The 13,083-nt window shown below is 31.8% G+C and overlaps 1 protein-coding gene across 3 annotated transcripts in view; it reads right to left on the bottom strand.

Moving 5' to 3' along the window:
• LOC123011975 (inaD-like protein) overlaps window positions 1–13,083 on the bottom strand; it is a 64,967-nt gene that overhangs the window by 43,137 nt on the left and 8,747 nt on the right. For all 3 annotated transcript variants that reach the window (XR_006413179.1, XM_044409712.1, XM_044409711.1), the window contains exons 2-6: window positions 8,429–8,633; window positions 4,740–4,874; window positions 4,359–4,517; window positions 1,802–1,972; window positions 1,533–1,752 (exon numbers count right to left, since the gene is read on the bottom strand). Coding sequence is in view for 2 of the 3 variants with exons in the window: in XM_044409712.1 (XP_044265647.1) it covers window positions 1,533–1,752; window positions 1,802–1,972; window positions 4,359–4,517; window positions 4,740–4,874; window positions 8,429–8,434 (691 nt within the window). In the remaining variant the exon portion in view is untranslated. The remainder of the gene's footprint in view (window positions 1–1,532; window positions 1,753–1,801; window positions 1,973–4,358; window positions 4,518–4,739; window positions 4,875–8,428; window positions 8,634–13,083) is intronic.

A 13,083-nucleotide genomic window follows, 5' to 3' on the forward strand; every position in this document is an offset into this window, starting at 1 on the left:
AGTCTAGACGTTCTCGAATCATTTATTATCAGAACAGATGTAATCGGAAATTACTGAATCGCGAAAATCGGCGCCAATTTTGAACAGCGCCCTCAAGCTATAAATTTCAGACGGGTCTCGGGATCGTACATATTTTATTTTGAAGGTACAATGCGTCAATAAATCGAGGTTTATGCAGGGTTAGGAGAATTTTATAGGGCTGTGATGGGAAAACGGACTAATAAAAGATTTGCTAAGGTGAACGGTAATAATTTTATTGAACAACAAAAGGTACGTAAATAAACAAAAAAAAGTGCAAAAATACCGTAAAAAGTGTAACAATAGACTAGTAATCAAATAAATAAGTATTTTACGAAGCCAAAACATAGAGAAAAAATGCATGTTTCTGAACGAAAGCTCCTCAATTGTGCGTCTGAGAGCTGAGAGCTAAAATTAAGACAAAGCCGTAAAGTGACAGAAATGGAAACAGGTTTATTAATGCAGATATAAAGTGCTCTTAAGAAAACAATACAGAACAAAGCATGTTCTAGAATGTAGGATAATAATGGCCCAACATTATACCATTATTTACGCCATTACACATACATCAAAGAATTTAAACAAGGAAATTGCTGGCATAATTTATTGCTCCGTATTTAATGTTATTTAAGCTTGTTTGAAAATTTACGAGAAAATCGAACCGATCGGAATATCGCCCTTAACATTTCCACATAATAAACTATTAAAAAAGGACTATAAAAGATCGATTTCTAGGCTTAAGTAAGCACGTAATGTGTAAATTTATTTCCAACTGAGTAGATTTAAATCAAAATCAATATTTTCTCTTCACAACACAGTTGCTCTATTAAGGTTTCACCATGTTTTTCTTTCGAGTTGTTGTGTTTTACTTGATGATTATTTCTGAAAAAAGATTGCGTGACTGATACGTAAATGCGCCTTTTAAGTGATATAAATTTATTTATTGCTCTTACTCCAAGAACATGAAATCCGAATTTCCGCAAATTGCAGGCCGGAATAGCATATACGGATCGTTATCTCACACTTTATGAAAAAACGAATTTTTTACATATACGTTCATTTACCCTGTGCGTGATGTTTTATGAAAGTAAATTACATTTTTTTAAGCGCGATATTCCTGGAAACACGATTCTGATTCTGTGTATCGATTTTTAATAGAAATATGTATTTGAATAATTTAATTAAATGTTCAAAGATGACAATCCGAAAATTTTGCTTATAAATGAATTTTCTTCGAGTTAATTAAATAAAATTCATGAACATCAACGTTCGAATTTACTTAAATTAAAGCTGTCAAAACTGTCGAAGTGGTGGAAGGGTTTTTGTTACTGCACCGGTTATTGCATCTGAGAGAATTATGAATAAAGTTTTAATGGTGCAGCCGGTGTAATAATAATTACTCGTACAAACCCTAACACTCATGTCTCCATTTAAAAATTTGCAAATATTTTATTTTTTAGGCAAAACTTGCAGCCCTTTAAAAAAACAGTTTTCGCACATTTATCGTTGCTTACCCCTCTCGCAGACGTATCCTGCGACCGTTATCCCCAATCCCAGATCGTCCTTCTTCAGTTCCACTGAGAATGTTTCAGTTTCCGGCAAATTTGGTTCATGCAGTGCCATATCCAGAGGTAGCATGTTGGTAATGACGGGGCCGGTGGTAGGTGGAGGCGGTGCCGGAACATCTCCGATAGGTAAAGGGTTTTTGACGACGTCGACAGCTCCAGTAATGGGCTGGAACTCATACGTCGATTTATATTAAACGGGGAGTGAATTCGCTTACGTGCAACTGGAAGTTGGAGTTTTGGCTCGAGTAGATGTATGGTGTTGTGAAAGAGGACGGAGGTTGATGGGTCGACGCTTCAGCGTAACCGTTTTCGATTAGGTGACGGTCAAGCTCGACGGGATCGCCAAGGATTTTCGTCGGCACGATGGGGGCATGACTGCCCAACGCCTAAAAACAAATTTAAAAAAATACTACCTTACGACTGGGATTTGTTTAATAATTTTTAAATATTCCAAGTTCTCCGTCTGTTTATTAATATTTTCAGCTTTTCCATATCCTAAATCTCTAATTTGAAATTCAACTGCTCTCGAATTTTGTCGTGAATATAAATTGTCATCTAGAACCGTAATGCTCACTCAGTGCAGCATTAACATGCGATGAAAATTTAACGCATAAATGAATTTATGCAAGATTTTGGTTTTGGCAAAACAAGGTTCTTGCCGTTCTGAGACAAAGTTGTGCTTGTATCGCATTTACGACCATTGTGATATTTATTTTCTAATTTGTTTTCAAAAACTGTTTATTTCTGCTGCAACCAAGTCTATTCATCCCTCGTAATATCCAGGAGCTAAAAACTTTCAATCTGTAATCCGTTCCAATATTGCTAGGTTTCTGTTTTCTGCATCGATGAACACCTTCATTGATCCACCCACACACGCCGATATTGTTGCTGCTTCATTGCAAATAATACGATTAGTAATGTCTCTTAAGTACAGACTTGTTTTGTCCTGCTATTTGGTAACCTTCAAACCGGTGTTAATTATTGACCACCAGATGTAATAAGCTGTTAATTAAACTTTCGGGATAGTAAACATTTGAAAGTTCAAATAGTTCAGATTGTTAGTAGGTGGAAATGGCAGCTTGTTGTTCTTGTTAGACGAACAAAGAATTTCTATTGATTTCCATACAAAAGTTTCCAAGAAGTTGGGAAATTTGACTTTAACTTTCACAAAGCAAGTAATTGGTCAAAATAGAACTTTCAAAGAATTGGGTTGAAAACTAGAAAACATCGTTGTTGAAGTAAAAGGTTTAGATTTTCTCTCCCAGCGCATCCACCATTTTTCTAATTACTCTTACAGCATTATCGAAAAGGTCAAGTTATTTTCCCTGTTTGTTGCTTTGGCCTGCTGTTATGATTACACTCAGGTTTTTACGTAAAAATCTGTTTCTTAATTTGCAAACATTGAACGAAATATCCCTTTAGCTAACGTGGAAAATTAAAACATTTCTTATACCGTATTTAACATTGAACGAAATATGCCTTTAGCTAACGTGGAAAATTAAAACATTTCTTATACCGTATTTAAATATATTTTGAAAGAAATTTCGTAATGTTATTCAAAGCAAATGTACTTTAAAATAATTTTTTTATGATAAAAAAATTGAAACAAAGGTAAGCAAAACACAAAGAGTTGTTTCAGGAATAATAACATTTTTTGCATGTGAAAAACTTATTCAAAAAAAATCATTCGGTCCAACTTGACAAACCATGTCTCTGAAACATCTCCTAAGTAAACTTTTTCCGTTTAAAAAACCCCGATTCACTTTAAACTTCGTCAATTAATCTTGAGACTCTCCTCACGTAGTAAATTTAGTACGCGTCTCGGACGTCACAGATAAAAACGTGTTTTAACTTGACACGACCCCCGATAGTTAAATGAAACTCTGCGATAAATCATAATTTTCGATAATAAATTCGTCGGTTCGTTATTTGAATACAAGGCTTTTTTGCCTGGGGGAAAATTGTGTAATTTATAATCAAATACAAACAAAGGAAAAAGAGGAATAGGGAAATGCTTTCATGTTTAGATTAAACTTTGTGGCAAAAGCAACACATCAAGCGAAAGTTTTGCTTGAAAGATAAAAGTGGCAAAAATATTTTTAACCAGAAATTGGTGTCGACCGGAAAATGTGATCGAAATGAGGGACACAATTGTGTTAATTACTTAATTATGGTAATGATGATGCTGAAACAATAATGGAATGACAGGTTTATCTGTTTCTTCACTTGGTTGAGTAAAAATTTATGCAAAAAAGAAAAAAAAAGAGTTGCCATTGTATATGATATAAAGTCTGACATTGTTTATAGTTTATATTTTTCATAAATGTGCATACAAAAATGTAATTTTTTTTTCATACACATATGCGTTTTGTGTGTACTACGATGCATGTACATGTCTTAAGACATCAAGGTCCGGATAAATAAATTGATAATTACTAATATTTAAATTGCCGACTCCACAATTTATGTCGAATCTCCTCATTGTCGGGCTGCATAAACCACGTACATTTCTCATTTTCGGCCTCTCAATGCCGCCAACCTCAATGGGTTTCTAACTGAAATAATTCCGTTAGTGGTAATCCCAAAGCAAGCCCCAAATCGAGTGAAATCCCGATAATATTCGCGTCCCGAAAAACCTCGTTACCATAATTGCGAAATTTCATTTGACCTAAATCTCTTCCAACAGAAATTTTAAACCTTTAAACGTCATGTCGGCAAAATATGTTTTATGTGTTTTGTGAGGGCATGCCGAGCGTTAATTTTTTCGCTTACCTGGTAATCTGCAGAAGTCGATTCCACCGGCCGGGCCACGACCATTCGCACATGTATACCACACTGGCGCAAAACCGAGGCCACTTGCTCTGACCCCAGCCCTCTGAGGTTGACCTCGCCTATTTGCAAGATGTGATCCCCGCTCTGAAGGCGGCCGTCCTGAAAAAGCGAGTTTTCAAGGGATTAAGAGCGGAATTCCATTAAAATTAAATTTTGCTCGTTTTTTGCAGGCCTGGGTCCGAAAATATTGACCTACGATATCGCTTTACCGCGTAACCGGAGCCTAACCAGCTATGGCTCAATTTAAAAATGTTAAAGTTCGTGGCCTTTGAGGGTCGATGATGATCTATTTCCGTTCGGGTGAGTGTGAATGAAACTTACCCGATCGGCTACACCACCTGGTAGAATGGTTTTGACGACGACGCCGGTGCTACGGCCCCCTATTATGCCGAAAGCCAAGCCCGAACCGTCGTTGATCAAGTCGATTACTTCTACCTGTGCCCATTCGGTGTTCAACTGGAAAGAAAAAGAAGAAAATGTGAAGTGTTCGAGGGTGCTAAAAAACCACGTCGAGCATGAAAACGATAAACAAACGGACGGTTTATGTTTCTTTGAAAGTTACGAGGAAATAAAATAGTCAGATTGGAAAATATTTCAATGTTAACTGACATATTCTTTACAATATATGTATAATTTTTGAACATAAAAACAAGATGTCAATAAAGACCAAAAAAACACATACGCCGACCACATCGGAGCGAGTGCACCCCATTGAAATTTTTTAATGGGTGTCGGGCACCTATTGAAAAAATATACTTTTGCTTAAAGTAAAAAGAATATTATAATTCTTAATAATAGGTATTTGGAATTTCGTATTTATAATAACCTTTATTTAGTAACGTTCCATTCTTTAAAATCACTTTTATTGTCGCAGATGTCTTAAATCTTCTTTTATTCTATTTTCTCCGAGAAAATGGATCAAATTCATCGTTTATGTTATTCTATTTTGTTTTTCTATTTTTTAAATTAATTTAAAATTAAGCTTTTCAGTGAAAAACTCATTGACAAAAGATTTGTTATTATCTCAAATACTTCAAAACGACAAAACATTCTACATAAACTTTTTATACCTTTTTATACATTATTACAAAAAATTAAGAGAACAAGAAAAAATTTCTTAAATTTGTTGGTGGTTTTTGAAACGCTGTACCTCAATGAAAAATAGTCATATCTAGATTTGAAAAAAAACATTTTGAAGGTTCAAGTTTCTAGTCTTGAAATCTTTTGGCAAAATTTTTCTGAGCTACGGTTAGCGCAATAAAAAAAATAGTAATTTTTTATTTATTTTTTTTTCTGAACCACGGACTTGGGGAAATTTTTATTAGTTTGGATTAGTATGGATAGGTTGGACAGCTTGTTCATTCAGCTTCAGTTTGCTTTTTTATGTTCTCTTTACTCTCTTTACGTCAATTTGTCGCTGAGATATTTGACTTTTAATGAAAAAAAAATCTTTTTGTCTTTGGCCATCGATATTTCAGCAAATAATGACCGCACAGAGAATGTAAGGATAGTTTCAAAAACTGGAATAAACTTTCTACAAAATGTTTTTACGTAAGAATTAATTGTTTCTGAACATTGTGTAAACTTAATCAAAATGAAAAAAAATTGTTATTTATTCAATCCTCTATGTTAAAATTGAATTTTATCTACTCTTTTCTTCATGTTAAAATGAAATTTTATCGTCTGGATGATAAAAAAATACATCCATTTGTATATCTGTTGTTGTTAGTTGGTAACCATCTTTGACATTAGATTTCATTGTTGAATTTTACTTTGACATTTATAAATATCGACCAAATTAACTACAAAATTAGTGAGGATTGAATAAAATTTTATATTGTACACGACGATAAAATTTTCATTATGTTTTCGTACATATTAGCTCTTGAAGATAAAATTCAATTTTATCGTCTTGTATAATAAACAACTATTATAGATAATAGATATAATAGATAATAGATAATATATATTATATAAAGATATAATAAATAATAGATAGATATAATAGATAAACAATCTTTATCGTCGTGTATAATATTTCAATATTTTGTTTTATTTTGTACTCACCTACCAGAATTTCTTAAATATAAACGGTAGATAAAAATTACTTTATTTCACTAAACGATAAAAGACTACTTTATCTACTGAAATTAGTTCATAAAAGCATTCTTTAACATTAAGTACAAAAAAAAACAATTTTATTCAACTTTTTTTACAATAGTGCATGTTACTTTTTCTGTAAATTTCTAAAAAAAACTCAAGAAACTATACTGACTAATTTTTAAGACCATTTAGCTTTTGCATATACAATAGTTTTACTCATCTTAAATTGATTGCGTTAATTAAAAGTTGATATCTCCAAGCTGGATTAAGCACTCGATTTAATGCAAAAAAAATAATTTTTTTGTTTTCAGTTTTTATTTTAAATTTAACACTGGAGTATTTTTCACAACTCAACAACTTGAAGCTTTTTGCAACTTTCAACATTAAACCTTATGTGTTATTTCCTTTATTACACTTTTTTTGTATATAAACATTAACCAGTTTTTTATTTTTTTTTAATGTTATTTATTCATTTTTTTCTTTTGTACTATACGAAAAATTGTATTGTCTTTAAATTTTCGAAATATTAAATACATTAAAATCAGCAAAATTAGAGAAAAAGAAATCGTTTTTTCGCGTCCTACAAATTACAACAACATACAGGGTGTCAATTTTAAAACTTTCAATCGACAATATCTCTAGAACTAAAAAAGTTATTGAGAATCACTCAAAACCGTTCAAGCCACAGCTTTAAATGGCACGACCCTACTTGCGATACATCGTTGGAAAGCCCATAACAAGCGCTTTTCAAAAATGTCATACAACTGCCTATTTGGTAAAGCCATTTTTCCAATTATTCAAAAACGATGACGTTAAATTTTCATTTTTTTTATTATATTCAAGGGTGGGTGGAGGTGTGTCACCTATCATGTCATTTTAATTCCCCCTAGGAACCACCAAAACGGTTTTGAGTGATTATTAATAACTTTTTCAGTTGAGAGAAATTGCCGATTGCAAGTTTTAAAATTGACACAGTGTATGTATAGAAGAGCTGAAAAAAATCCTGTTTTTTGTTATTTGTATTGCTTTAGAGATGATTAATTTATCAAGTCTTTTGTTTATACACACATTGCAAATATTTTAAGTTTTAATTTTTATTTAGTTTTTAGTTTTCTTTACAAGAGTCGGAAAATAAACCATTAATAGAAATAAGTGACATCACTAATAGTAAAATATATTTTTTTAATTAAGGATTGAAATACATAATTACCCAGTATAGTTAAAAATTAAAAACTAGGTTTATTGCTAGAAATTAAATGAATCATAGCAATGCAATTTAGTTTATTAAAAAGTATGAGATGTTTTTTCTTGAGAACTAATTTATTATTATAATCAAACATCAAAAGTTCTCACATGAATTAATCAAGTTGCATTCACGAGGACTTGGCTTAAATAATGAATTCAAGTCACAATTAATTCGTTTTTTACTTTAAATAATTACCCTCGTGCGGAATGGATAAATTTTCCGAACAATTAACTCTTTTCCAACTTATTGCTACAAAGCTTTACTTATCAGTAAGGCTGCATACAACCGTAAATCCAACAAAATTGAAATGCATCCGAGAAACGTAAACTGATTTTTATTGGGATCGAAGTTTATATGTGAACTATCCTCAAACAAAAGTTTTTTAAAAAAATTTAATTAATTTCCATACAATAAAATTGTGGAACAATCTTTCATTTCTCAGATAATTGCAAACTGCGCTTCCGTTAATTTTAGTCAAAAACTTTCTCGCAGAATTAAGACGAAACGTTTATCATTATCTGTTAGTAGAAATATAGGTCGTCACGAATCATATGTTCGCAAAATCGCTGAAAGTTTTTCAGGCGATCGATACATCGCCGTATTAATAGGTATCAAACGGTAGATGAAAACCTTTCAGCTGTAAATTCAGAAATTAACTCACCACCATGTCGATGAAGAGGACTTTAATTAGTCCAGTATTTCATCTGCGTGCGATACAGCTTCCGATCCTTTATGCCCTTGTGAATATCTGAAAGCGTTTCCTGCGCGTTGTTGATCATTATCGAGCGAGCTTTGTGATTTTTAAGTTGTTGTAACGTGTATTGAATTTTTCGACTCGATATTTGCTCCAATTTGCGATTCCAGACCTGCAACGACATTGCAATTAAACTGTTTGCTTGAGAATCTCAAATATTGGAACTGTTTGGGTGTTTGGGAAAAATAAGTACGAGGAAAAATTGTTTGACTAGTGGAGTCATCGGAAGTCTCGATTGGCTCCTGCTTTTACCACAAGTGGGTGGTATACCTTTCGGGTTAATTGACATGTGACCCTTTGAAGACGGCAAACAACAAACCTCTATCAGATCAATAGTAAAAGAACTAGGAGAAAATTTTCCACTACACTGAAAACGTAGGTACAATTGTTTGCTTTTAATTAGAAGAAAAATTTCTACTGCACGTTTGCGACGATCGACGAAATTAGTTTTCTGCTGCAAAGTGTGCAATAAATGTAAACATGTTTACTTTTTGATTAGATTTAAAAATTTCAAACGCACATTGAAACTAATTCATCGTTTAATTTTGACGAAGTTCACAACTGCCAACGCCATTAATTATTGCTCCTATACAACAGACAGTTGTATGAATGCTCTTGATCAATTACACCCGGCTGTAATAATTCCAAAGCTTCCATTACACTCCACCGAACCAAAATATCAATCTTAGTTAAGAGATCATAAACTTTCCTAAACTCTATGACGTACCTACTAAATGGAGAAAAATGTGCTGATATACTTACAGTACGGTATATCAAAAAAAAAAAAAAATAACACTATTGAAGTAGTATTTTGAATAATTTTTCAAAACGTAACTTATCTCTATGACTCTATGGTAATCCTACACCTATACCGTGACACTTAACACACGATTTTCGTGTTTTAAGTAATGAGCAACACCCACGGGAACTTTTAATTATTATAAAATGATGCTTAAATACAGTTTTTGATTAATTACACGCTCCTCCTTTTTTGAGAACAATGTGTTTATTGTTCTCTTTCGTTTCATCATCTTGCAAACTAATAAACTTCAAGCTTTAACTAAGTAGATTTCTACACATGATGAAACTTTACTCTAATCTAAGGACAGATTTTTGGTTTTATCAAGACACCCAAACGATTTCTAAAAACACAAACATTTTTATTTTTTAGTGTTTCATCATAGTTGTTTACGATACACGAAAACACCTTTCTTTGTCAGTGTTTACTCCCAATTTCTGCTCAAAACTTTGTTTATCCCGGTGTGTTTAGTAATGTTTCATTTAAGCGGTAATAGAATGCTTAAATGAGCGGCTTATGTTTATAATTGGATAAATATGAAAAAATGTATTGCCATTTTTTTAATTTATTCGGATTGTACTGGAGCTGGAAGATGTTTATTTTCTAAATAATCCGAGATAAACTTAATTAATGTATTACGGCGTTGCTTGCTTACACACCACCAACCCCTTTTAGGAAAGCTGATAAACTTGTTCCACTGAAAAGTGTAGATAGGTTTTGAGAATTAGTGTGAGATTAGGTTTTAAGGAATAAAACACTACAGAAACAACTAGGAGTGTTCTGTTTTTAGTTTAATCATAAGACAAGTACACTCACAATCCATGTAAATCGATTATCTTAATTATTAATAAATTAGGTAAGCATACTGCTGTATCTCATCAAAACAAAATCACTCACATTTTATTTAGAAAATCCCTAAATTAATTTATATTTTTCTCGAACAGTTATTTCTCTAGAACAAAGCCAAGATCATTAATAATGTTTAGCTGAATTTTTTTCTTATTTAGTTTCTTCTCTGTTAAATGTAAAATCGATTAAAAAAGAAATAAATTCATAGTCTTTAGGTAGAAAAAATGGATTAGAATTTAAAATTGGATCTGATTTTTTGTCGCTTAATAACTCTTGGTAGAATATGCTAAAAAAATTATACAGAGCTTTTACTAGTAGAAGAAGCGTAAAAAAAATCCCCACTTCTAATTAGCAGTAGGTACTAACACCACCGTTAGAGCAGAATTCCTTGTGTGAGTATTATTACACGTTTCACCGACTCCTTTTTTGAACTATTTTTTTTTAACAATTTGGTATAAAAAAACATCTTAAAGTCGGACAGTAAAGTTTGTTTGGTTGACGCTATAAAATCGCAATCATTCTCACTTAAGACTTAATTGTAGTAAAATTAATTGTTGTAAATGTTCGTCGTGAAGTGGAGAGAAAGAATAGAAGTTATCTCTTCGTCGGTTCTTTATGAGACCGTTTTGTTGTAGTCGGCAAAATTTAAGAGCTGTGCGATGAAAAGAGCGACGTTCAAAAGCACACTTCACAACTAAACGATCGATTATAAATATGAGCTATTTAAAAAATTCAATGTACAAGTGGAAGAAGTGAAATTGCAAAGCCGGAGATATTTATGATTATTTTTTTTCCTTTCATTGTCTTCGCCTGGAAAGCGCTTTCCGAACCAATTTCAGAAGTTCCAATAAACACACGGAACGAGTAATTTCATGGGTTATTCCCTCTTTACTATTTATAGAAGCGGATAAGCAAAAATTGTTTGGCTTTATTGCAGTGAATCTCGCTATGCTATAATTAAATCTTTATCATACGGGTGAGTCATGAGAGCCCTTCTGAAACATCAAGAAGCTTTCATTTCCAGCACTGTTTAAATGTTGATGAAGCATTTTTCGACTGAAAGCTGTCTACAATGAGCTTCGAAACGGTTCTCAAAATGTACTCCTTCGAATAATTCGAGGAGAGAAGAGGGTAAAATATTTGTGAAACGTCGTAGAGAAAATATCAACAATTAGTAATTAAAAAATTAAATGACAAATTGTTAAAATATGTAAATAAATGTTATTTACGTCTTTCTATCAATTCTAGTAGGCAACAGAAAATAAATCATTTTATTAATTTTAGACATTTATTCTTCCGACTTGAATTGAATTTTTGATTTATAAACGTAAACGTGTTTGAATTCCACTAAAATATCGTTCAAATCCGGCCAAATACAACACAATTGAAACAAAAATTTAGTTATGAATTGTGGAAATCCTTTCAAACATACAGGTTAAAAATCACCAAGTAGAAAAAGTAATTAATATTCTGAATGTACATGGGAGTGCTTTTTTTGCTACAAAAAAAGCAAACAAATAACTTTCCGCTTTGTTTGAAAGCCTCTTCGACTCTTTCGAACGTTTCCACAAAAAGTTGTAATACTCCATATAAATAACCTACGGGAACCTATTGTTACGATGTTACGAAAAATTGTCGAAAGAGTATTTTTAATGATGCGAGTATACAAAAAGCCGAAAAGTAAAGTTTACACAACACTTATTTTGATGCTATTACAGAGATACGTCGAATGACCCGGAGAAAATATAATCAAACTTCTCAAAGAAAAATTTCTCTTGTAAATTTATTCTGCAAGAAAGAAATAAAATTTCGTAACGTATTGGAGCAGAAACACCGTTATAATATTTAAATTTACGCCACATAACCATGTGATTCAAAAATCCTAGATCTACAAAAACTGCAACTAACAGTAAAATAAATAAAATAAAAATTAATGAGTGATTTAAAAGAGAGATCACGGAAAGTAAAAGTTTGTGAGACTATTCAGTTTATTAGTGCTAAATTAAACGCTGGATGAAATTGAGCTCTAACCCCAGGAATGGGAGAATTAATTATTGTGACGCTAGAGTGTCACCATGAAGTTTATGTAGAATTGCAAACCATTAAATCGTAATTACATTCATTTCAAGAAATTTAATAAAGTTTGTAGGTATTGAATGACAAAAAAAATTTAGAAAAAACTTAAGAAAAGAGCAAGTTGAAACGTGTCAGAAAGTAAATGTAGGTGGTGAAATATCAATGAAAAATGAATCGAAATAGCATGCGGCAAAAGAAACATAAAAATGATACCATTTTGAAAAAGATAAAACGAATCTAATTTAGTTGCAGACAGTTATTTTTCTAGAGCTTAGTAAAGTGTTGAGACATAAAACGATTTTCTTAATATTTTAATTTTTAATTAATTAATTTTTACGTTTGAAATCTATTGTAATAAAAAAGCGTCCATATGAGTAGGTACTTTAATAATACTCTAATATCCATCATATGGTTAGCTTGACACGAAAAGTTAATAACTAACTCTTTACATTGCTTTCATAATACATGTCAAAGTCCCAAAGTATTATTTTTTTCTTTTAGATGTTATCAAAATTATTATTATATTATATAGATATCAACTATCGATAAAAGCCTGTATTTTTTATTGGCATTTTTACATTATCCATACATTCTTTACATTACATAAATAAATAATACTCCTTCGATCGTAGCATATTTTTCTCGATTAGGCTTTTAACAGTCATATTAATGGATCCATCAATTTTATTTGACATTGACACTTGACACAATTATTAGCATATGGTATACACAACAATAGCAAAAACTGAAAAGTATTTTTTTTTTCATTTCCAGCTTTAATAGAGTAAATCCGGGAGAGATGTATCCACATAACAACAACAGTTAGATTAACATTTTG

Source organism: Tribolium madens, unplaced genomic scaffold (genome assembly GCF_015345945.1).
Source record: "Tribolium madens isolate multiple individuals breed KSU strain unplaced genomic scaffold, Tmad_KSU_1.1 Scaffold_91;HRSCAF=231;Tcas5.2_LG7, whole genome shotgun sequence".
Taxonomy (NCBI): Eukaryota; Metazoa; Arthropoda; class Insecta; order Coleoptera; family Tenebrionidae; genus Tribolium; species Tribolium madens.